This window comes from Protopterus annectens, chromosome 6.part1, assembly GCF_019279795.1.
Source record: "Protopterus annectens isolate FY-2018-M chromosome 6.part1, PAN1.0, whole genome shotgun sequence".
Classification (NCBI taxonomy): Eukaryota; Metazoa; Chordata; order Ceratodontiformes; family Protopteridae; genus Protopterus; species Protopterus annectens.
The window spans coordinates 98,553,660-98,579,516 of NC_056738.1; the positions used below are offsets into that span (position 1 = coordinate 98,553,660).

At 44.8% G+C, this 25,857-nt stretch overlaps 1 protein-coding gene across 1 annotated transcript in view; it reads left to right on the forward strand.

The window, feature by feature from the left end:
- HAT1 (histone acetyltransferase 1) overlaps window positions 1-25,857 on the forward strand; it is a 1,164,331-nt gene that overhangs the window by 26,012 nt on the left and 1,112,462 nt on the right. Inside the window, exon 2 of the mRNA XM_044075533.1 lies at window positions 16,130-16,201. Within this exon, the coding sequence (XP_043931468.1) occupies window positions 16,130-16,201 (72 nt within the window). The remainder of the gene's footprint in view (window positions 1-16,129; window positions 16,202-25,857) is intronic.

Consider the following 25,857-nt stretch of genomic DNA (forward strand, 5'->3'; position numbering starts at 1 on the left):
AGCGAAAAGGACGGGAAGACGCTGTCTGCCGTCGGAATCCGCTTCTCTGCACCCCAGAGGCCCTATTCTAGGAACCAAAAGGGTCAGAAGAAGATGTGGTTCCGGAAGTCGCAGCAGTCCCAGCCTGCTCCGGACAACCAGTCCTTCCGTGGCAGAGGAGGACAGGGAGGACGCCGCCCTAGAGGCAGAGGGGCTCCCAGAAACTTCGGGTCCAGGGAACCTTTCTCTGAACGGCCCGCGCAGCAACCCTGAGGGGTTGCCCGACTGCTCTACTCTGGAGGCAGTCAGGGGACGTTTTTCGGGGCACCTAGCGGCATGGGAGTCCATAACATCGGACCGCTGGGTTCTCCAAATCATATCCAGGGGATATCGCATTCCTTTCCTTCACCTTCCAAAGTTGAAGTCCCTCCCAGGCGTCCCACCCGGTCAACGGGAGGCCGCTTTGGCAGAAATTGGCCATCTGCTAAAGAAAAGAGCCATCCAGCCCGTTCTCCCAGACCAGATCGGATCAGCGTTCTACTCCAGATTCTTTTAGTGCCAAAAAGACGGGGGAACTAAGACCAATCCTAGACCTCTCTCTCTTGAATCTGGCAGTCCCCAAAGAAAAATTCCGAATGGTCACTCTGCAATCTATTCTCCCCCTTCTGGGAGAAAATCACTGGATGTGCTCGATAGACCTCAAGGACGCGTACTACCACATCCTGATAGACAGGCGCTCCAGGAGGTTTCTCCGCTTCGGCTGGGAGCCAGTCACTACCAGTTCGGGTCCTTCCCTTTGGTCTCACCACAGCCCCCAGGGTGTTCACCAAAGTATTAGCAGTGGTAGCGGCCCACCTGAGGCTTCAGGGGTGCAGGTCTTTCCCTACCTGGACGACTGGCTTCTTACCGCCCCAACAAGGCATCTACTTCTATTGGCGAGACTCCTTTCTCCATCTTGCTCCCTTTCTGGGCATCACAATAAATACAAAGAAATCCAACCTGGCCCACACAGCTCTTAGATTTTATAGGGGCCAGGCTAGACACAAGGAGTTTACGAGCCTTCCTCACTGCGGACAGAGTTCTAAATCTGCAGCTCCAGGTGCGGGCCATTCTCCATTCAAGTTCTGTTCCAGCGGAGTTGGTCCTGAGGGCTCTAGGGTCCATGGCATCGGCTATAGCACTTCTTCCTCTTGCCAGGCTCAATATGCATTCTACAGTGGACGCTCTTAGTACAGTGGTCATACCTTGCTCTCCCATGCATCATCCCATAGCGATCAGCAAGGCTTGCAAGCGGTCCCTCTTGTGGTGGCTCCACTCCCGGATCTCCACAAAGGCCGCCCATTTTGTGCTTCTCCCCTCTCGCCACGGTGACCACGGACGCCTCCTGCCTCGGGTGGGGGCACTTTGGGCGGACCGTCCAAGGCACGTGGAGCGATTCAGAGACCTTACTGCATATCAATGTTCTAGAGATGAGAGCAGTGCTCTTAGCGTTGCTAGCACTTCAGGACTTTCTTCCCTTGGGAACAATTGCGATTCAATCGGACAACATGTCTGTTGTCTGGTACATCAACAAGCAAGGGGAACAAGGTCTTACCCTCTTTGTCGAGAGGCCATGAGAGTTTGGGAATGGGCAATCTCCACCAATCGCTTTCTAATAGCAACGCACATTCCGGTCGGTCCAACATCCTAGCGGACAAGCTCAGTCGCACCATTCTGACCCCTTACGAGTGGTCTCTCAATTGTCAAGTAGCGAACGCATATTCGCACGGTGGGGAACCCTTCATGCGATCTTTTGCTTCTCCCTCAAACACCAAGTGCGACAGTTTTTCGCTCTAATACCTCCTCCCGGAGGTACCCCAAGAGACGCTCTGGTGCATGCTTGGCCACCCGGTCTTCTGTATGCCTATCCACCCTTGCCTCTGATGCTCCAAGTTCTTCAGAAAGCCTCTCGGGTGGGTTGCAGAATGATTCTCATTGCTCCATTCTGGCCTCGACAGATCTGGTTCCCCTTCCTAAGGTCTCACTCGGTGAATCCTCCTTGGATTCTAGATCCCATCCCGGATCTGATATCCCATCCATCCTGCATTCCTCCTCCGAATCTGGACAACCTGAAGCTGACCGCTTGGCTGCTCCAGTTCCACTCTTGATAAGGACTCCGGTATTTCATCACCGGTTAAGGCAATTTTGGTGGCGGCTCATAAACCATCCACTAGAAAGGTTTACGAAGCAAGTGGAAACGCTTTCTCTTGTGGGCGGAGCGGCAAGGCCTGAATCCCTTCACGGTTCCTCTTCCTTTAGTGCTTGACTTTCTAACCACTCTCTTTAACGATGGTGCCAGCAGTTCCACAGTCAAAGTACAACTGGCGGCAATTTCTCACTATCACATTGGCCATGACTCTAATCCTCTTATGTCAGCCAAATTGTGTAAAATTTTTCTTAAAGGTACTTTTCTTCTCAGGGCCCCCTATAAAACAAGCAGTTCCTCCTTGGGACCTTTCTCTGGTCCTACAGGCCTTGACCGCCCCTCCTTTTGAGCCAGCGGCTACGGTGGATCTCAAATTCTTGTCCTACAAGACAGCCTTTTTGGTAGCCATTACATCAGCCAAGAGAGTTTCTGAACTTCAAGCATTATCAGCTAAACCTCCTTACTTGGTATTTCATCCGGACCGTGTCTCCCTCAGGACCAACCCGTCCTTTCTTCCTAAAATCGCTTCTGAAGCAAACATCAATCAGTCCATTAACCTCCCTGTTTTCTTCCCTAAATATGAAAACAAAGGTGAATATAAGCTACATTCACTAGATGTTCACAGGCAACTTAGATTTTATCTGAACAGGACAGCTGGTCATAGGCAATCCGACCAGCTGTTTATTTCCTTTGCAAAATTCAATTTGGGCAAGCCAATCTCTAAAGTTTCTCTGTCCCGCTGGATTTCACAGTGCATTTTATTGGCTTATCAAGCTTCAGGAAGGCCCGCACCGGAGGGTGTTCATGCCCATTCAACCCGGTCAGTATCTACCTCGGCAGCCTTCAAGGCTAGGATTCCTCTAGATGATATTTGTGCAGCAGCCACGTGGGCTTCATCTCATACGTTTATTTCCCACTATAAGTTGGATCTTGCATCTAGGGGTAGAGCATCCTTTGGCTCAGCGGTGCTCGGAATATCCTTCCATGATGGCCGCCCAAGATTCAGGTAGCTGGGGACTCTGTCCCACAGGTTGCAGACAAATGAATATCCTACTTCAGATTTAGAAGTTATGTACTCACCATAACGTTCCATCTGAGTAGGTGTATTCATTTGTCTGCAACCATCCCGCCCTCCTATCCCCCTGGCCTTTCAGTTTCCTGCATATTCTATGTTACCCTTTTTAGGGTGTTGTTGCTTTGGCAAACTCGATCTGAGGTCATGAGGGTAGAGCAGGGCATTATGGGTGAGGGGAGGAGCTGAGAGCATGGATCCATAGCTGGAAAACCATGCCGGTTCGGATCCGATATCGGATCCATAACCCACAGGTTGCAGACAAATGAATACACCTACTCAGATGGAACGTTATGGTGAGTACATAACTTCTAATTCCAGATACAGATTTGCTGTATCCAGGACTGTATGTAAGCTTCTGAGCCCCCCCAAGGCTTTCTGTGTTGGGGGGGGGGGAAGCCTTCTAGCTTATCAGTGGGAGTGGTAAGCACTAGATAACCTGTCTACCACACAGAGTGGTTCTGGCCCAGAAATTGTAGTTATTGGCCGTTTGGGCAATCTTCCATCTCTCAACTTTTCTGATTTGAAAGCCTGCATTTGCACTTGTTTCTGTCCTGTAACTCGTCTAGTGCAGATACAGATTTTTAGTTTTAGCACTTAAATTTGTTTATTCATGCTCAGCACTTGTTCAGAACTTGTAAGCACTAAATAAGCTACTAATTACTATAGCACTCAATCTTCCTCATTACCTAGAGGAAAACAGTTTTTGTACTTCTTTTCTCACTTGCTTAGAGAGAAACAGCTCTTGTACTCACTTTCCTCACTTATCTAGAGGAAAATACTGTTTTATTTAGGGATGTCCAAGGGTCAGCTCCCAGTGTTCTCTCCTATCTATCTGATGAATCTGGGCATCTTGAGGCAATGTAGAAATTGCCTCATGTACACAGACAACCCTCTCCTCCTACCACCCAACACTACAACCTGTGAGAGATGCACTTATCTAGCCAAACTGGAGGTAAAGCTCTCTCCAACCAAGACTGAACTTGACAGTCATGAGGAGAAGGTAAACATTTGCACCACACTCATCCCATAGTCTCTCTAAATCTACACCACCAAAATCCACACCTAGTAACACAAAAACATATGTGGAGGCTCTCGATAATAATCTGTCTTAAGCAACAGAGACTTCCAAAGCAGAAACGCAAGCAATCTCCATCCCCCAACACAACCCAAATGACACATAGCCCACAGACTGTGTCACTCAACCACAGCCAATAAGGCAAAACAACGTGCCCAACACACTAGTCATAGGTGACTCTATAGTTAGGCACACTGATGTCCCACTCACCAGGCTAAACAAGGAGAATGTTGCTGTCAGCTGCCTGTCTGGTGCCAGGATCCGCCACATAACCAACGCACTCGGGTCACTCCACAACAAATACAAATATGGCTGTCATTGTCCATGTTGGTGTGAATGACCTGAGATGTACCTCCCTGGACTACATGAAAAGAGATATGGAAGAGCTCTCCGATCTTGTAGCCCAGGCAGGTATGACCCTAGCCTTCAGTAGCATTCTGTCATCGCCCAGAATGATACAGTGCAAGGACAAAATGATTGACTTCAACAATTGGCTAAGCTTCTGGTGTCCTAAGGGGATCCATTATCTGTCTGCTTGGGATGAACTGGTCGACAGACCATGATGCTTTGCCACAGATGGCCTGCACCTGTCGTACCTCGGATTCCGGATGCTGTCTCTTGCTGCCCCTGTAGTGCCTTTTTTAGGCAGGGTTCAAATAACAAATTCACCACCCTAACAGGAACAGGCAAGCAAAAACTGAGAGTAATGCTACATCTGTGCAGTGACTTGAGACCTGGTTCAAGGCTCCAGAGAGCACCCCTGCACTACCAGGCTGTAACTCATACCACACTTTTCGGCCATGTAACCTGGACTGAAACACCAAAGGCGGAGGTGTGTCCATATTCATTAGAGATATCCACACCTCCAGGCTAGTTGCTTAGCATAATGCATCCGAGGTTATCCAAGTGCAACTAACTCTGGGCAAAACTGCAATCCAAATTGTAGCTTGCTACAGATCCCCCACCATGCCCCAGGTTTCCCACTCCTCTTTTCTTGATGTACTGGAAAATGTTAGGGTTCAACCAAACGCCCTAATAATGGGCGACTTCAACTACCCCACCATTAACTGGGAAAACTACTTGTGTACCCAAACACCTTGGCTCAACACTTTCTGGAATTCCATAAACTCCAATGCCCTAGAACTCCAATGCCCTAGATCAACTTATCCACACCCCCACCAGGGGCAACAATATCCTAGACCTAGTCATTACCAACATGAGTGACCAGTGTTCCACATCTGAAGTCAACTCCTCGTTGGTCCGATCCGACCATAAGCTTATCACCCTTGATATCCACATCCTGCCCCCACCCCCCATTAAGGAAACCACGATAAAAAAAATTTCACCAAAGCCAACTTCATGATTCTTAAGACAGAAGTTGAACTTCATGACACCCATGCAGATGGACAATACATTTACAACTGCTGAATCCTAAACAAATGGACTCTATAAGCACTTGCATGAGTGCATGGATCGTGCTATCCTCCAAAAAAAAGGAAGCCAATCTGGTGGTCCTCTGCTATAAACAAACTGTACAACAGAAGGAAGAAACTGTTGCAGAAGAGAGTAAAATCCCATGAGTGGAGGAGCTCCCTGGTCAGCCTCAGTAAGAAGCTGAGATCCCTTATAAGATCCTTCAAAGCTAGCTACGAAAACAAAATCGCCACAACTCCAAGGACAACCACAAAGCATTCTATAGCTATGTCAAGAATCTAGATGGCAACACCCAGATCTGCTCCGAGTTACAGCACAAAGGCACGAAAATTACAGAACCAACTGATATTGCCAACATCCTGGCAGATAGGTTAAGTGCTAACTTTACCTCCCTCTCACCCCCCTAAAAGGCCCATATCTATACAGGAAGAATGCAGAGTCCCTGTAATCACAACTAAACAGGTAAAAGCTGCACTCTCTCTAAAGCCAAAAACACAGCATCCATGGGGACCGGACAACATCCTAGGCTGCATTGTACACAAACTGGCTCCACACTTAAGCACCATGTTCAATAATAGCCTCTCATCAGGCTTTGTGCCCACTGAATGGCACACAGCAACAGTTATCCCACTCCACAAAGGGGGAGCCCCCACTGATCCCGGGAATTGACCCATTAGCCTGACTAGCCTGGTCTGCAAGGCCATGGAACGTATCATCATAGAACTCATAAACAAAGACATTGGTAACCTCCAAACACTGGATCTTACCCTGTTCGGGTTTGTGAAAGGCAGATCATGCCTCCTGAACCTGATAGACTTTGAGGCAGTCACCAAAGCCGTGGATGAGGGTAAGGTGGTTCACACAGCCTATCTTGACCTCGCCAAGGCTTTCGACACCATCCCCCATTCTGTAATTATAGCTAAACTAGGTATAAATCCCTACGTCACAAGATGGGTTGCCAACTGGCAGAACCCGCACTGTAAAAGTTGCAGACTCCAAAGCTGACCTCAAAGCAGTGACAAGTGGAGTACCGCAATCTACTTCTCTGAAGTACAGGCTAACACAGCAGGCCTCTGGCTAACTAAGTTCACAGATGACTGCAAACTAGGAGCCATAAGTCCCCAAATGATGTGGACATCCTACAGAAGGGCCTCAGAGACAGATGCCTGATGTCAGAGCCATGGCCTCAAGCTCAATGCCAAAAAGTGTAGTGTCATCCCCTTTGGTAAAGGCAGCAATCTTAATACCGAATGCGTGATAGAGACCTTGGGACCCAGGTGGACAGTAGTCTCTCCTTTGATAGTCACATCACCACAGTAGTCAGGAAGTCCTTCTACGTGGCACACCTAATCATAAAAGGGTTCTTATCTGGGGAAAAAGAGGTCATTGTTCTCCTCTACTAGTCACTCATTAGACCCATTATAGAGTACAACGCCCCTTTTGGAATGTACCTCAAGACATCTGCAGCAGCTGGAAAGGCCACTGAAGTACCTCACAAAGAGGATTACTGGTCTCAAACAAATGCCCTACACTGACCACCTCAAACTCCAGCTTTACTCCGTAGCATATCGCCTTCTCCGATGTGATCTCTACCTAACATATAAAGCTATGTGAAACCCAGAGGTGTTGGACATGCTACACCTAAAGAAAACCCAATCCGTCCGAGCTACACACTCTAGGGACGTAAACCTTGTCACCACAATAAACAGGACATGCTGGAGGGATAGATTCCTGTCCCAGAGACTTCCTATACTCTGGAACAAGCTACCCATCTATGTCCAGCAAAGTTCTTCATTAGCACTCAAGAAAAATCTTGAGTGGATGGAAAATAGGAAATGCACCCCGGGGATCACTTCTGTGTCTGCTGGACAGTGGCAGGAAAATAACTTTCTTGGGTGGTGTAAGCTACGGAACCTTGCTGGCTAGGCTCACATAGGCCCTTGGGCCGATAGCTTAGTACCTACCTATGAACCTATACTACCAGAAGGCTTGGCTAAAACTGAAAAGAAAGAACTAGCATCTGATCCACCGTGTGCTGACCAGAAATGTTGGGCCACTGGATTTTCCTGTTTGATTCCTTATATCCCCCAAATGTTCTAGGATGCGTTTTTTAACTTCTGTTGTGGTTTGCCCAGCATACCACTTGGTTGGGGTGCACCCACAACCAATAATGTATACCATCCCACATGATTTACAACTGAAAAGACCCAAAGCTGTGTACTTTTATATTGATCCTACTCCCACATACATTTTTCACTCTGTAGCACTATACATCTGCCACAAGGAAAACGACCAAACTGGTGTCCCTCGGTTTTAACTTTTTTCCTAAATTTAGTAATTTCTTCAGGTTTGAAAATCTACTGTAGGAGAGAGTAACACTATTAGGAAATATGTCCTTCAAACCTTCATCCTTGCGCACCATGGGCCAAAATCTATTGACCAGCCCCCTTAAAATTATCAGAGAATATCTGTCCGCAAAAAATCCTTTCAAAATTCCTACTAGACCAAGAATGTGTCACTACAAAAAAAATCCCTGATTGTCTGCCAGAAATCTCCAATTCCCCCTTACCCTTCCTTTCTTCCATGTGTAAAATATCCTCACTATGTCCCCTGCTTCTCAACTTGTGCTTAACCTTTATAAAATCTCCATTTAGATTGTGCACATCAAATGTATTGTTAAAATTACATTTGAACTCCTCAAAGGGCAGTGAATTCAAAAGGTGTGGTGAATGCATACTGCTTGCCAACAAAAATTGTTGACAGCAGTATCTTTGGTGAATGGTCTAAATTTTATCATATAATCTTCCCCTACATAAAACTTCAAATAAAATAATAGCATTGTTTTGCATACTTCGCAGGTAAATTCCAAACCAAAATAGTTATTGTGCAACTCCACACAAATATAAGATCATCAGTAAGCCTTTTATATATTACCACTTTTTATCTACAAAAAAACTTTTTTTATTGTATACAAAATTATCAAAATAAATCATAAGCAATACTGCATACGATGGGGGCATAAGACACCCCCATTGCAGTTCCTTTTTGTAAAAAAAAAAAAAACTTGTTTATTGAATAAAAAAAATTGAAAATTCAAGTTATTGGAGAATAAAGCTGATTTCTAGGGCTCTCCCATCATTTTGGCTATTGCCTCCATCCCCCAACATTTTTGATGCTAGTATATAATGCTTTTAACATCCACGCTGGCCCAATAAAAATCCTCCTCCTATCTCATACCACCTACTAAATCAGAAAATTCTTTGCCATTTTTGTATATATGGGCCAACTCTATGAAAAAAAAAAACCTTTCAAAAGTGCATCTAAGAATATACCTACATTTGGCAAAAAAGCCCCCACTCCTGACACAGTAGGTCTCCCGGGTGGATTATGAAGGCTGTTGTGGATCTTTGGTATGATCTTTGGGTTCTTGGATATGTAATTTTCTAACATCTGATGGAGAGAATAAGCCAAGTCTGTTTTCCTGTTTCAAGTAACACCAACAATAAACCATTGAACTCTAATGCAGGGTTAAGATTAAAAAAAATAATAATAAATAAATTAATGCATTCCTCTGCCAGTTTATCATATTTGTCCCTAGATAAAATTAATACAATTACCTCCTTTGTCAGCTAAAGAAAGACATAATCCTTATGTAACTCACACAACTTTTGCAAAGTTAACCATTCATTTTTGTTTAAATTATTTATTTTCTTACTGCTGACACGCTTGAAATATTTACTTCCAGCTGCTTGCACAAAACCTTTCCAAATGATGCAATAGTAGGAGAAATTTTTGTTGGCATAAAACTGCTAGAATAGGGTACACGAGGAACCTCCCATTTCCCATACCCCGTGACAAATCTCACCTCACCAATCACATAGTCCCCATCATCCTCCCGATTCACCTCCAAAAAATATCAAACTGTACAGGTAGTGGACTCTGTCAGCACCAATGACATCCGTATCGGAGCCCTCCCCTAGCATGCACCTCTTCCAGTCCTCTATTTCGGGACCCCGGGTCCTCCTCAGAAGATCCCACTGGGGAGCCACCCCGGAAGAAATGGTGCTAGAGGAAGCACCTCGATTCACTGGAGGAATCTATCACTGAAGACTGTGATTTAGGGGGAAGGGTCACCACGGTCTTCCCCAGATTATCTCATTCGGAGGCATTCTCGAAATCCTCCAGCAGCGGGGAGACTAAGTCCTATAACCCTCCTTGTGAGGAATCTGTGTTCAGCAGACCTTCATGCCCGGCTGTCTACTTCCTGGTTGACTCCACCGGCAGATGACCTTGTTAAAATCATGGCCCTGGGCAATGTAGAACCTGTTCCTCAGAGGCCAGACAAAAAATGTTATCTACACCTGAAGACCAGCCCCCACTGGTCCTAGCAGTTGACTGTTGATTCTATGGTCATGGTGGCCACCAAAAAGGAACTGGCAGAAGATAGTTTCACCGTCCATCCTCAATAGTCCCGGGCCATGGACAATCTAGGGGAAACGGACCTATGCTTCAGCGACATTCGCCATTTGGTCGCTGTACTATCTGGCACACTTTACTCATCTCCAAAGAGACCCAATTTCTGAAATGTCCCCCTCTTTGGTGGGGTACTGCCTGATGAGGTGCATGATACTGTCGCCTTGCAGCTAGCTACCCTTGAATCCATCTCTAACTCCTCGATGCGTTTGGTATCTCACCCCACCGTGGGGGTAGCTCTAGCTGCTGCATCAGGAGTTGTCATGAGACGTAATGCTTGGATGCGGTTGTGTGACTTTGTAGACCCCTTTAAATCTTCCTTCGTCAATGCACCTGTCGACGAATCTGCACTTTTTGGACCCAAATTACGAGACCCACTCTCACGTAGTGAGAAAGATGGAAAGACCTAGTCTGCTGTGGGCATATGCCTTTCCAACCCTAGAGGTCCTACTCCAGGAACCAGAAGGGAGGAAAAATGTGGTTCAAGAAATCCCAAGGACCTTTTTGTGATGCTCTCGGTGAACAATCCCCCCCCCCCCCCCCCCCGGGGCAGAGGGGGCAACTCGTATGGAAGATGTCCCTTTTGGGGTAGAGGGGATCCGCGTAACCAGGATGCCAGAGATTTTCTCCAGCATACCCTACCACCTCTCCTGAGCAGCGGCCTAATTTGCTTTCCTCTGGAAGCAGTCGGGTCGTTCTTTGCATCTACCAGCCTAGCATCTTATTACTACCGATGTTTGGGTGCAGAGATTAATATCTAGAGGCTACCAAATACCATTTGATTTAACTCCCATCCCTGATGTACCGCCCAATCAGAGGGAATTAGCAGCCTTAAAAATAGAAAATCTGCTAAGGAAAAGTCATCCAGCCAGTACCACCAGACCAGACAGGATCCAGGCTTTACTTGAGGTTCTTTTTAGTGCCAAAAAAGACACGGGATGGGAGATGAATCCTGGATCTCAGCCTGTTGAACAAATTTATTAAACTTCAAAATTTCCGGATGGTCACGAGAGAGTCCATTCTTCCCTTCCTAAGGAGAGAGAATTGGATGTGCTCTAATAGACCTCCAGGACGCGTACTACTATATAAAGATGGCTCTCTGCTCCTGGCTGGGAGCCAATCACTGCCATTTGGTCTCTCGACAGTCCCTCGAGTGTTCGCCAAATGTATGGCAGTTGTGGTAGCTCATCTTCGACTACAAGGATTCCGGGTGTTTCCCTATCTAGACGATTGTCTCCTTACCACTCCGACCAGCAATCTTCTTACACTCAAGGTCTTGCTGTCCGCTTGGGGATTAGTCAAAAAGGACAAATCTCAATGTCTCCAACGAAGACACTGTAATTCACTTGGAGCGGTCTTCGACACAACATCCTGTCAAGCTTCCCTTTCCCCCCCTCACAGGTTTTTGAACATAACCCACCACATCCAAGACCACCTTCCTCAGACCTATGTACCAGCACGTCTTGTACTGCAACTCTTAGCTCCATGGCGGCTGCCATTACGTTGCTACCACTGGCGAGACTGCACATGAGAATCCTATAGTGGCTCCTTTCCACACAATGGTCGTTGCTAATTTACCCACTCGACCGCATGTTACGTGTCTCAAAACTGTTGCAAGGAAGAAATGTAATGGTAGATGAACCCACAAACGAATATTTGTTGTCGACCGTTCTGTCTGCCACGGTGACCACAAATGTTTCCATGTTAGGGTGAGTGGGGGGGGGGTGATTTCCAGGGAAAGACTGTCCAAGGCACCTGGACCCCCATGGAGGCCAATTTGCACATAAATGTCCTGGAACTAAGGGCAGTTCTCCTAACATTGCAAGTGTTACATGTGTCCCTACCCTTTGGGACAATTGCAATTCTGTCAAATATATCAGTCGTCTGGTATATTAACAAGCAAGGCGGAACCAGGTCTTACCCCCTGTGTCGGGACATCATGAGGATTTGGCACTGGGCGATACTTCCAACTGCTTCGTTATAGCAACACATTCCTGGGAGTTTCAACCTTATTGCGGATAATCTGAGCAGGAACATCTTGATGCCTCACAAGTGGTCCCTCAACCTTGTAACAGCTGATCGGATCTTGCCAACGCTGGGGCAAGCCTTGGTGCGACTTGTTTGCTCCCTTCCCCCCCCCCCCCCCCAACTACAAATGCAGAAGCTACTTTTCCCTGATTTCCCCCCTCAGGGGGAACCACCGAGGGACGCTCTAATGCACTATTGGCCACCGGGTCTTCCCTATGGCCTCATCTGATTCACAGTCCGTGGATCCTGGATCATTCCCAAGACCTGTTCTCATCCTCTGGGACTGATTCATCCAAACCTGCGCAGTCTCAAGCTCGCGGTTTGGTTCCTTCACTTCCAATGATTGCCAGGCCACCTGACATCCCATCTGTTCATGAAATTCTTCTGGCTTCAGACGCACCTTCCACTAGGAACATTTATTCTAGTAAATGGACTAGGTTCTCTATTTGGGCCAAAGGTCAGAACTTGGACCCTTTCTCTATGCCTATTCAAAAGATCCTACAATACCCGACTTGATTTGCATGCAGGAGCTTCAGCTTTGATCACTGTACATTTAGCAGCTATCGCCAATTTTCATAATCTTGATAATTCTTCAGTTAGGTCACACCGCTTGCAAAACCTTTAGGAAAGGAGTATTGCATGTTAAACCTCCGGTCAAGACTCCCTTAGAACCCTGGGACTGGACTTTGGTGCTTCTCCTTTCGAGCCTTTTGATTCATGTGATTTGCAATTTTTGTCATGGCAAACCTTACTTCTAGTAGCACTTGCCTCAGCAGGAAGAGTATCTGAGCTGCAGGCTTTGAGTGTCAAGAGTCCTTAGTGGATCTTCCACACGGATAGGGTGTCCCTTCGTACTGGCCCTTCTTTCTTGCCCAAGGTCGCTTCTGGCTTTTCCATTAACCAATCTATTGACCTGCTGGTTTTCTTCCCTCCACATTCTAACAGAGGGAGTACCTTTTGCACACCCTTGATGTGCATCGGCAGCTTTGTTTTTATTTGGACAGGAATAAATCTTTCAGGAAAACGGATCAATCGTTTGTGGCCTTTGCAGGACCCAGATTGGGTAAACCTGTTTCCAAAGTGACTTTATCCTTCTGGCTTAGAAACGTCATTATCTTTTATCTACCAACAGAATAAGCTATCCTTACATTCCAGAGTAAAGGCTCATTCTACCATATCTATGGCTACTTATGTAGCATTTCATTCCAGAGCCTCTGTGGATGATATCTGCACAGCAGCCATGTGGGCAAGACCTCGTACCTTTATATCTCTTTTACAAATTGGATTTGGCCTCCAGAGGATGGGCATCTTTTGGTTCTATTGCAGAGGATGGGCATCTTTGGTTCTATGGTGCTCAGGAATATCCTTCCTTAGGGCCACCCAGGACTCAAGTAGCTGGGGACTCTGTCCTAATGGTAATGAATAAACAAAGATTTACAACATCAGATAAAGAAGTTATCTTACCATAACGTTCCATCTGTGTTGTAGATCTTTGTTCATTCATTACTTCCTGCCCTCCTTCCCCCTACCTGGACTCCTGGTGGACTTTAGGATCTCCTGGTTAGGGTATTTGCTCAGACATAGCCACCAACTATTTTTGTTTTTTCTTTTGATTATTACATCTATTATCTAAGGGCGGGCAAACTCTATCTGAAGTAACCAGGAGAGGGGCATTATGGGTAGGTCTTAGTTTTTGGTTGGCACGGACTTTGGAAATGGCTGTATCCGTTCCAAGGACAGAACCGAGGTCCTAATGGTAATGAATGAACAAAGATCTACAACACAGATGGAATGTTATGGTAAGAACTTCTTTTTCTTAGGTTTCTTTCATCTCCTGTGGTCTCTCCCTCCTGTGCTCTGTGTGAGGTAAATTGCAACAGGATGGTAGTGGCTGTCTTGAAAATTCAGGCAGGTTGTTATAAGCTCCTAGTAGTCTGCACCATCAGTTAGAGATGGCAAATCTTTTTTCTTCCAAACTCCGGGTGTCTCAAATTCTTTCATTGGTACCACTTTTGCCCCTTTGCTGATCCGGATGTCAAAGTCTGTCAGTGCAGAAGACTGTGGTAGACTAAACTAGCAAGTTGATGTATGTGAAGTCTGTTTTTGGCAGTTTTTGAGAAGTGGGTAAAACCAACTCGACACAGTAACTGGATTAATCAGAATGAATATATGCCTCTTTCCTTTGATTAGAAAAGCTGTATTTGGGATGAGGTGTTTTGTTTGTTTGTTTTTTTTTATGCTAATACTAAGGGATTGAGTAGCCCTCCTGTCTTTGCTTTGCTAACATGATTGGCAGATTATATGCTTGCTTTTATTAGGTTTTTATAGCTGGGATACATGCCTCTCAATTGCCTAGATTTTTTGCAGAATGTCCAGATTTTTTTTTATCCTAGATCTGGTCTGCCCCTCATGAAATGTGTGGTTTTCTGGCAAATAATTGAAGATCGAAGTTGCTAAATCATGACATGCATTGGATCTGTTCTAACCACTTTCTGATTTTATAAGAGCAATATTTACAGTCTTTCCCTGGTTTTTGGGCGTTGGGGAGGAGGGACAAATAATTTTTTCCTTGTCCAAATTTCTTGCACTCTGGAGGGTGAATGGTCTGTTGTATCATGGCAGTCCCTGAGCATGTGAAAAAAGTCTCTCTGTTAAGCTGAAAGAGAGATCTTGCATCTCTCAAAACATAGAATACAGTCTCATTGGTTAGGGAATTGCGCAGTTTTACTTTAAAAATGGTGTCAGCATTTTATATTTTGATTGCTGTAATGGTTTTATATATATATATATATTTTTTTTATCTCGTGTACATTTACAGGCAGATTTTCAGTATGTGGTTTGCATTTAGATAAACATTTTACACACCACTTTCTTATTGAAGGCATGTATTCAATACATTTTATTAGAGTATTAAGAGATTGTTTATCTTTTTCTAGGCAATTTATTTATTTTTCCTTCCAACCATCAGCCACTGTCTTGTAGGTCTTGAGCCCTGTCAGTTTCCTCCCTGCTGAATGAGATGAGACCTGACTAATGGGAGCAGTCAACTGGGCAGACATGAGGGTGTCCTGTGTCTTGTTCATCAGCCATACGCTTCTGCCTTAAGGTATGAAGCATGTCCTCCTCCCGTCAGTCTGCGTGTCCTTTTTTTTTTTTTTTTTTTTTTTAATCTTTCCATTCTGAGGCTGTCTGTGTCTCTTAGGACAAGCCTTTCAAATATGTAATTGGTCCCTCAGAATGCAGCACAACTCAGATGTCCCACTGTTCCACCCCTCTAGGCTGCTTCTTGAGTGATGCACCACTAAAGGGTGTTCTATTGTTATACCATGTCATATGTGCCCCCCCCCCCCCCCCGGCTGATGCATGGACTGTCATTTGTGTGGAAGCTTGTCAGATGTCGTCCTGCACATGCATGCATGCTTCCACACACATATATACAGAAGAGGCTTTGTCATTGGTTTAGCAAAGCTGATCACTGTACTGTTTGCTGTGCACCTCTGCTTGCTAAATGCTAGCATTGCAGTGATTTGACTTCCACCTCAGGATGTTCAAGTCTGTATTACCTGCTGATCTTTCCACTTGTTGGCTCCTTCAGAGGAAGGGATGCTTTTGAAATCCAGTGACCTGAGCTGCAGTCAGGGCTTCATCCCTCTGCACTGTTGAACTGACACATCTCTGTACTGAGTGTTGACATCCTTAGGCCCTGGCACCAACAGTAGTGCAGTCAGTCCATCCATCCACCCACAACCCCTTTTTCCCATTTGGAACAGAAATTCTGCCACCAGATTCAGTGGTAATGCTTCAGTGAATGGACTTTGGCTTATTTTGCCAGAAAAGGCTTTTTCTTGTGTTGTAAAGTGTTTTTTTTTTCTTTCTGTAGATTTAAGTGCTATGGAGAAGAAGTTGGCAGAGTACAAATGTGATACAAATGAAGCAGTTAAATTGAAACTTGGTAAGATGTTATTGCTTATTCTATGAAATGGCATGATTTTAAGATCAGCTATTTGAGTGATCAGTTGTATTAACTGAACAGTGCAAAATTCCTCACTGCCTAATGCACAGTGGTGCCCGACTAAAGCAACTGTTCTGTTTTACATCATTTTTTAAATTATAGTTCTGTCTGCACAATTTTGTACACTATTTACATTGTTTCGTTAAACCATATTGGTGAGGGCCACCACACTGTGTTAAATGGAGGGTGAAACTAGTAAAGGTCTGTCCCCACCACCACCTCGGGGTAATCACTGACGTGCACTCTAGCTCCCTGGTCTCCCCTTTGCTTACCCCCAACCCCTCTAATCCCAAAGTTTTTCAGAAAGCATTTTGATTTTGAAGTGCACAGTTATCCTCATTGCCCCTTTATTGGCCTCGTCAGATTTGGTTCCCACTTTCTTTGGCCTCATCTAGTTCCCCCTTCATGGATACTGCATCCAGTTCCAGACCTTCTGCCTCAACTGATAGGTGTGAAATGTCTGGGTGAATCAGGTCTGATGTTTACTGCATGGTTTCTCCACTTCCATTGATAGCTGGACAACCCAGGCTGTCCTCCCTTGTATGTTGCGTTCTTTTGTCTTCCCATAAAGCTTTTAGTAGGAAGATTTTAAAGAAGTAAATGGAAAAAGATTTTGTTTTTTGGACACAACGGAAAGACATTGTCTCTCTTTCAGCAACAGCACCTAAAGTTCTTGTTTTTTGGCTACAATTTGTAATGAAGGGGTTAGCTTTTTCGACTAAAGTACAACTACCTGCCATTTCTAATTTTCATATAGGAGTAAACAATTTCACCTTTGCTTCTCCAAAACTTTTAAGGCCTTTATAAGCAGAACCTTTCTTCTAAGATCCCTTTCAAAGATCCAGTTCCACCGTGGGATTAGAATTTAGTTTTACAAGCTTTGACTCCCCTCTAGTTGAACTGTCAGCAAAGTGTGAACTAGAAGTTTTAACCTGGAAAACTATCTTTTTGGTAGCCATAACCTCTGCTAGAGTCTCAGAACTTCAAGCCTTATTTTCTAAGACACTATTTAATTTTTCATAAAGATAGGGTGTCATTAAGAAGCAGTCCATCCTTCCTTCATAAGGTGATGTCGGAATCCAACATCAATCAATTTATCAGTCTTCAAGTTTTCTTTCCAAATTTCTCGAACAGAGGGGAATGCATGTTGCACTTACTGGAAGTTCACAGACAGTTACATTTCTGTTTGCATAGAATGGAAAAACTCAATCAGATCAATTATTTGTCTCCTTTTTAGAATCAAAAATTGAGCAAGCCAGTTACAAAAGTAACTTTAGCCAAGTGGCTAACTGTCTTTCTACAAGAAATTGGGTTCATCTTTGCCAAAACCTTTGAGAGCTCATTCAACCAGGTCCATGGCAACCATTAGTATTTTTATCCAGATCTTCCATGGATCTTATTTGTGCTGCTGCAACTTGGGCTAATCCTCCTACCTTTATTACTCATTACAAGTTGGACCTGGTCTCTAGGGGGAAGAGCAGCCTTCTACTCAACAGTGCTCAGGAATGGCCTTTTTAGAGTCCACCCAGGATTCAGGTAGCTGGGGACTCTGGCCCCCTTGTTGTGGAACAAATGAAAATTGACAACATCAGAAATAAGTTATGCACTCGCCTTAACATTCCATCTGTGTTGTCCATTTTCAGTCTCCCCTCCCTCCAATCCCCTACCATTTTGTTTGTGACTTCTGAGTGAATGAGAAGGTGCTACAGGAACCAGTATTCCTGCCTTTAAGCTCCATATATTGGTTTCTCTTATAAAAGTGGTGGTTTGTTTTTTAACTAACAATAAGGTCAGCAAACAAGATCTGAGGTATGGAGGGAAACTAGGGCATTATGAGTAAAGGAGGAGCTCAAGAGTTTTCAGTATCCATGAGCTGTAAAAAAAGCAGCAGAGTCTGATCTGAGGATCAGATCTAAACTCGTTGAGGAAGAATGAAAATGGACAACGAAGATCAGATGTTTATAGGGATTGCATAATTTCTTTATCTTGTATTGCCATTGTGAAACTTTTATATTTTACTTGTTTTTGAATACTGGATTTAATTCCTGTCTTGCACCTATTGCTTTCACTTTTGTAGCTTGACAGTTGGTTAAGATGCGTATAGAAGATTAAGATGCGTAAACATTAAACAATGACTCTTTTGACATTCTCCTTTTTAATCTCTCACTTGTACACCCTTGTGTTGCACTTTGTTTTTCCATTTCTTTTTAAATGGCATCTGTCAGGTAATTTTTATCAGATTTATTTTTGGTACATTCATTTTCATTGATGTTGATCAGGATTTTTATTTTACTTAGTGTTTTTCATTTTCCTTGGTGGTGTAGATTGCCAATGCTTTTCATGGCTTTTATTTATGAAATATTCTAGTATGGAAGAGGCATGCAGTGACAGTTGGTTTACCTGTTGCACATCAGTGTTTTGAAATGGGAAAGTTTGTGTAAACTTTTTTTTCTTCTTAAGATTTCAAGCTGTGTGTGTGTGTGTGTGTGTGTGTGTGTGTGTGTGTGTGTGTGTGTGTGTGTGTGAAAACATCATAATTTGCTAGTATAAATTTACTTCTCTGGAAGAGCCATTCAGGGAAGTAAAAGGTTGTGGTTCCCTCCCCTCTCCCTAGGTGTTGGGAGGGCATTGTGTGCACTTGGTAGTATATTGTGAATAATGTCCTTCCTGGTTATCTTTATGATGGGGAAGGAATAGCTCAATTGACCATGGAGGGGACTGATTGACAGTGTGGGCAAAAAGCATCACTGTGTTTAGTTCACAGCTTTTTTGCCACTGAGAGAATGTGCCTTCAGTGGGCCCTGTGAATCTGTCTGTCTGTGATCCTATAAGGTTGGGCAAATGTTACCCATTGGGAAAAACCTTTAGCCAATTTTGGAGAGCACTGATGAATTTTCCCTGTCAGTACTTTTGTGTTTAGCAAGAAGTGTATTGTAGTTGGACTGTCAGGGCTTTTCTAAGGGAGCGCTTACGGGCTTGTATGAACATTTTTGTAGTGAGCATTATCAATTTTTATTAAAGACACTGTTGCACTGTTTGTGTGCTTGGGAAAGGATACTTTGCTTCTGGGGAGCTTTCAGTGGTTTGTTTACTTCCAAACCACTTGTTTTCTACTGTACACTACCAACTTATTCACACTTGATGTGCCTATTTTGATGTCTTTCTCAGCTTGACTGTGGAGTTAACTTCATTCTCTGTGGTTGTACCTTCCCCTGCCCATAAAAAGATTAAGGAGTCTTTGGGTATTGGGTTGACTCCATTTTTATCTCGGCTGCTGGTAGGTGACTCTGTTGGGGCCATTTGTAGTTACTCATACCACTGTTTGTCATCCCCCCCCCCAGTCCTCTTGGCTTAGCAGTTATAGCCATGAAAGACTGGGCGGTGGAGAGGAATAATTTCCTCTGTGGCTGTTAAGATGTACTTCTCAGGCAGGGGGACCCACTTTTTGTCTGTCAGTATAATGAGTTAGTGAAGGTTCTTCACTTGTAAAGAATTGGATTGTTGAAGCAGGGAATGGTATGATCTTAGTGTTTCACTGTTGCAGTCATTACATTTGGGTTATCTGCTTGCAGGTAGCCCTCAGCTGGCCTGATTATCAAAATCTTGGGTCCTGCGTCGGTTGCTGTCTCTTCCATGTAGTCAGGGTTGTAAAGCATGCAGCCAATGCCATTACATCAGTCTTTCTTGATGTGTGGTGCCCGAAGCAGAAGCGGTTAGCAAGTGCTGGTCGGCCAACTCCTGAGATTTTCGTGTTCGAATTTCAGATCCGAAGTCTTCACTTAAAGCTAAGTACCCCGTTGGGGAAACTTTTTTTTATTGCTCCAGACCGATGTCAGAAAAAGTTAATAATTTTATTTCTTATGGGAAGCAAATACCTCATAAGGACTTCCATTCTTATTGTATTCCTTGCCTAGGCCCTGATCACGACGTAGCTAATTGCAGATTTTGTGCTAGATTTAACCAACGCTCTAAGCGTCAGTACGATTTTGCATTTCATTACTTTGGCCGAAGATTTAATTACACATGTCGTCCGATAGCCATCCGGCTACCGCAATTCACAAGGAATGCAAGGAAAAGGACAGGCATCCAAGGTCCAAAACTGAGTCGTCTTCTAAGCCAGTCGCTGGTTCTCAGTGAGGCGCTTTCGCAGCCCCTGATGCCTGCTACCTCAGAGCCGCAGGCTGCTTCCGACTCCCACATGGAGCAGACTAGGCCTCTGGAAACTCGAGGTATTGGACACTTGGAAAATATTCCCCTCAGATGGGTCCAGAGCCGCTGAGCAGGCATCGGCTTGTGAGGGTGTTTTCAGGCCTACACACAACTACAGCTCCTAAGGCAAAGACTAAAGCACCACTAAAGACAAAAAAACAAGTGCAGCAAGTCCATGGACAGGCCTCCATGCCTAAAAAAAACAGCTGCTCAAAATGGCTGAAGACCTAATTACTTTGATCAGGGGTTCCCATCCCCCCCCCTGAGAAGAGGCCTAGGCAAGAGACAGAATATGAATCTTCAGATCCGGTTTCCATTTCCTCCGCTTCCTCTTCTGACCAAGAATACTCTCTCCATCCCTATGAGGATTCCAATGCCGAAGAATCTATCCCTTCAGCCTCCCCTCCTGAGGATTTTTCTTTTGGGGAAACCCTGCATACCATGAGGAGCACTTCCACTGGGAGAGCCAAGACTACTCAGAATCTAAGAAAAGGCTTGGAGATTTTCTTTTACTACCTCAGCACAGGCCTCTTGCTATCCCTCCTGTTTTAGACATTGTAGATGTATTTTCAGAGTCCGGCCTGTCCCCTGACTCTTTACCCTCTGCACCTGTTAAGCTAGACAGATACTACAGGGTTCCAGATTCACATAAATGTCTTTATAAAAACCCTGCTGCTGACCCAGAAACTATATTTTTCAGGGTCCCAAAGGGGTCAAGGCTTCCACTGCAAAAAACCCTATCCCCTCTGATAGAGATTCAAGGGCACTGGACAGATGGGGGGGGGGGGGGGAGAAAGTTTTACACTTCTGCTACCTTGGCTGTGAGGGCTTTAAATTGTCAATTTCATATGCTTAAATATCAGCATATTTATTGTCACTGCTTAAACAGAAAAATGTTAAATTCTGAATGTGCTGAAAACAAAGAAATGCAGGACTTATTGCATGCAACTGAACAAGTGGGAAAGCATACTTTGCAATGTGGTTTTGATTCTCCGGAGGCATCTTGCAGGGCCGCTGTTATGGGTTCTGTCATTGGGCGACATGCTTTGTTAAAGGAACAGAATCTGCCTGATAATGTTAAAGCAAAATTAATAGATGCTCCATTACAACATGATACTTTGTTTGGTGTTGAAGCAGAAGCGGTATTGAAGAAAATGGAGGACAAAGCGAAATCTATGCAGACAGTTAAGGATTTCTTACAGGTGCAGCCACCCAGATTTAGCAGGAACTGGCCTACAAAGAATTGGTCCTTTCCAGTGTCAGACAGGCCACAAAGAGGCAGATGCAGACGCCCCAGAAGCAGATCCCAGCCCCAAGGCTTATACAGGCCTAAACAATGGGGTGCTTCTACCTCCAAAAGCGGAGAAGACAAATCACAGCCATACAGGAAACAGTCCCAATGACTTTCCTCTGCCAGAACCAAGCATTTATCTTTTGGCAGCACCCTTAGGGGGAAAACTAGCACTTTTTTCACAAAATTGGTACATGATCACCCAGGACATGGGTCTTGAACATAGTGTCTTAGGGCTACAGGTTTCACTTTCACACCCTGCCAAGGGCAAAAGGTATGCCAGACCTGCCACATAATCAGTGGGCAGAGGCACAAAAGCAAGTTTCATCCCTCATGGACATGAGGGGCCATTCAGCGAGTACCACAACATGAGTAGGGATAAAGATTTTACTCTAGACTTTTCTTGGTGCCCAGAAAGGACAAATCCTGGAGACCAATACTGGACCTGTCTATTTTAAACACATTTCTGGACGTTCCAAAATTCAAAATGTTGAGACTGCAGCAGCTACTGCCCATGCTGGGCAAGAAGACTTTGCTCGTAATGTTGGACGTAAAAGAGGCATACCTGCATGTCCCAATCAGACAGTCTTGCAGAAGATACCTCTGATTCATATCTGGCTCACTGCACTACCAATTCTCTGCACTGCCCTTTGGCTTATCTACTGCGCCCAGGGTCTTCACAAAATGCCTGGCACCAGTAATTGCATTTTGCAGGCAAAGAGGAATCCAAATATATCCCTACTTGGACGACTGCCTTATTCAAGCGAAGAACAAAGACATTCTACTAAAGCATCTGGCGTTTGTAAAAAGATTACTAATTTGCCTAGGGTACACAGTAAACGAAAAGAAATCAAAACTAGTACCCTCTCAAGAGATAATATTCCTGGGTGCAAGCTTAAATACAACTGCCCAGATGGCTTAACTCACGCCAGACAAACCAAGGCAACTGACTTCTTACTTCAAAATGTTTGCAACAAAGACCCAGTTATCTGCAAGAAAAATTCTGCAGGCTTTGGGCTTCATGGCATCCTGCATTCTGCTAATTCCTTATGCAAGAATGCATATGAGGAAACTGCAATGGTATCTAAAGTGTTTGGACTCAACATTGCCACAGCCTGGAAACATTAATTACCCTCATTCCCTGCCTGCAACAGGAATTTCAGTGGTGGGCACTGGCCTGTCACCACAACAAGGGACAGCCATTCACTTTACCCACAGCCAGGCAGACACTAACAACGGATGCATCAGATTATGCCTGGGGGGCCCACATGGCAGGAAAATGTATTCAGAGCACATGGCCCGCAAGCCAGATGCATCTTCATATCAATCAAAAAGAGATGCTAGCTGTTCAGAATGCCCTGACAGCTTTCAAGGATCTACTTCATCCAGGACAACTACTGATAAAGACAGACAATACTGCAGTCATGTGGTACATAAACAAGCAGGGAGGCACACATTCCTACCCCCTCTGCAGACAAGCCATGACTTTGTGGGACACAGCATTGACTTATCAAGTTCACCTGCAAGCACAATTCCTGCCAGGAAAGAAAAATACTCCGGCAGACGAACTAAGCAGAAACTGCATGGATCCCCATGAGTGGAAACTGGATCCACAAGTCTTCAGCATGATAACAAGGAAATGGGGATGTCCAGACATAGATCTATTTGCCTCCCCTCACAACTGCCAACTACAGAGATTCTGCACAAGGACTTATCACAAGCAAGCATGGAAAGTGGATGCCCTATCCTTCAGCTGGAAAAACTTAACAGTATATGCCTTTGCTCCACTGCCTCTCCTCCCCAAGGTACTCCTAAAGGTCAGACAAGAGAAGCCAAAAATGATACTGATTGCCACAGACTGGCCATGCCAGCACTGGTACCCAATCCTAAAGAACTTGTCTCGAGGTTCAGCCTGGACATTGCCTCAAACTTCTCACTTACTGACGCAACAAAGCAATCTGATCCTGCAAAGCCAACTCAGGACCTTAAAATCTGGCAGCATGGCAGATAATGTAGCCATTCAGAACACTCCTCTCTCCAAAGCTGTAATGGATGTTATTTTGGAGGCCAGGAGGCCCAGTACCAGAAAATTTTATGCAGAAAAATGGAAGAGATTCTGTGCTTGGAGCCAGGAACAAGGAATTGACACGTTTGTAACAAACATTCCTCAGATTTTACAATACTTAACTGAGATGCTGGACAAAGGCCTATCCTTTTCATCAATTAAGATTCATGCCTCTGCCATTTCAGCCCATTACAATACAGAACCACCTTATCTTTTCTCATCCTTTTAATAAGGCAGTACCTCAGAGGGGCCAAAAACAAAAGACCTCCAAGGAGAGCACTAATACCTGCATGGGACCTCCAATTATGTCTTGGAAAAACTCGCACTGCCTCCTTTTGAGCCAGCCTCAACAGCTGATAAAAAATTCGTATCCTGGAAGACAGCTCTACTCCTAGCAATAACCTCTGCAAGACGAGTCTGGGAGTTACAGGCACTCATGGCTGTGGAACCTTTTATCATTTTCCATCCAGACAGGGTTTCTCTGAGGACGAACCCTACACTTATGCCCAAGGTGGTGTCCAGTGTGGCCCTTAACCAAACCATTCACTTGCCTACCTTTTATCCAAACCCACAGAACAAGGGTGAGAGACTTCTGCATTCTTTGGACATGCACAGACAGCTACGCTTTTACCTGGATAGACAGCTACGCTTTTACCTGGACAGAACTAAAGCTTTCATAAAGACTGAGCAACTTTTAATGGCATATGCTGCAGGATCACAAGGAAAGGCTATTTCAAAATGGATAGGCCATAGCATTCGTTTGCTACTCACAGCATGGCAAATCAGTGCCCAAGGGCATTAGGCCACATTCAGCCAGAGCAGCAGCCACTACAGCAGCCTTCCTCAGAGGAGTACCAACCAAAGACATCTTAGAGGCTGCAACTTGGAGTTCAGTGCACACTTTTACAAAGCACTACCACTTGCATCTCTACTCTAAATCCAGAGCAGGCTTTGCCACTGCAGTTCTGCAGGGCCTCATAGCTTCTCCTAATCCTATTTAGCCCAGCCACCCATCCTCCGCTTTGGGATTCAACCCAAGAGTAATGACTGCAACAGTGAAACAAGATTAACATAGTACAGTTGTGTACCTACTATAAATGTAGAAGTTACTGTATTCACTGTTGCAGTCCAGGTTACCCTCCCACCATCCCCCCTTCTTTTGCTGGGTCTTATCTGTACTTCTCTATTCTATACAACCTATGTGGTGTATTTGCTTGTATATGAAGGAAATGTTTACTTTAGTGCATGCATCTTTATTGGCATAATTTATTTAGCCTACCCTTTTGGGGGCACCTGACATCTGGGGCAAGAAAAAACGAAGAAAATGGCGTCTGATGCATCTTTTATACCCCTGGCACACTGACGTCAGGGAAGAGGCAACAGACGCCGGACCAAAACTTTGGAATTCAGACAGCGGGTAGCCTGCCAGCAGGATAACCCAAGAGTAATGACTGCAACAGTGAATACACTCTAGCATCTACATTTATGGTAGGTACACAACTGTACGTATTTAAAAAGATGGAGGAAAAAGCTAAATCTATGCAAACTGTTAAAGATTTCCTGCAAATACAGCCTCCCAGATTTAGTAGGCATTGGCCTTCTAAGAATTGGTCCTTTCCTGTATCTTCCAGGCCTTCTCCATCCAAATCCAGGAACAGCAGACCACCTAGGCCACAGTCTCAAGGTACTCACAGGCCTAAGCAGTGGAGGGATCCCACTTTCAAAGCTGTAAGTAGTAAGACACCCCCCTTATGGTAAACTGTCACAATGACTAGACCTTAAGCCTTCCAAGCCCTGCTAAACTGAATGCACCTTTAGGGGGAAAGATCACCCTGCATGCAAAAAACTGGGACCTCATTACCCAAGACAAATGGGTTTTTAAATATAGTTTCCCAGGGATACAGATTCCACTTCACAAGTCAGTGGGCAGAGGCTCAACAGCAGGTGCTCTCCCTTCTAAATATCAGGGCTATTAAACCTGTCCCAGCAAAAGAATGGGGACAAGGTTTTTACTCTAGACTTTTCCTGGTA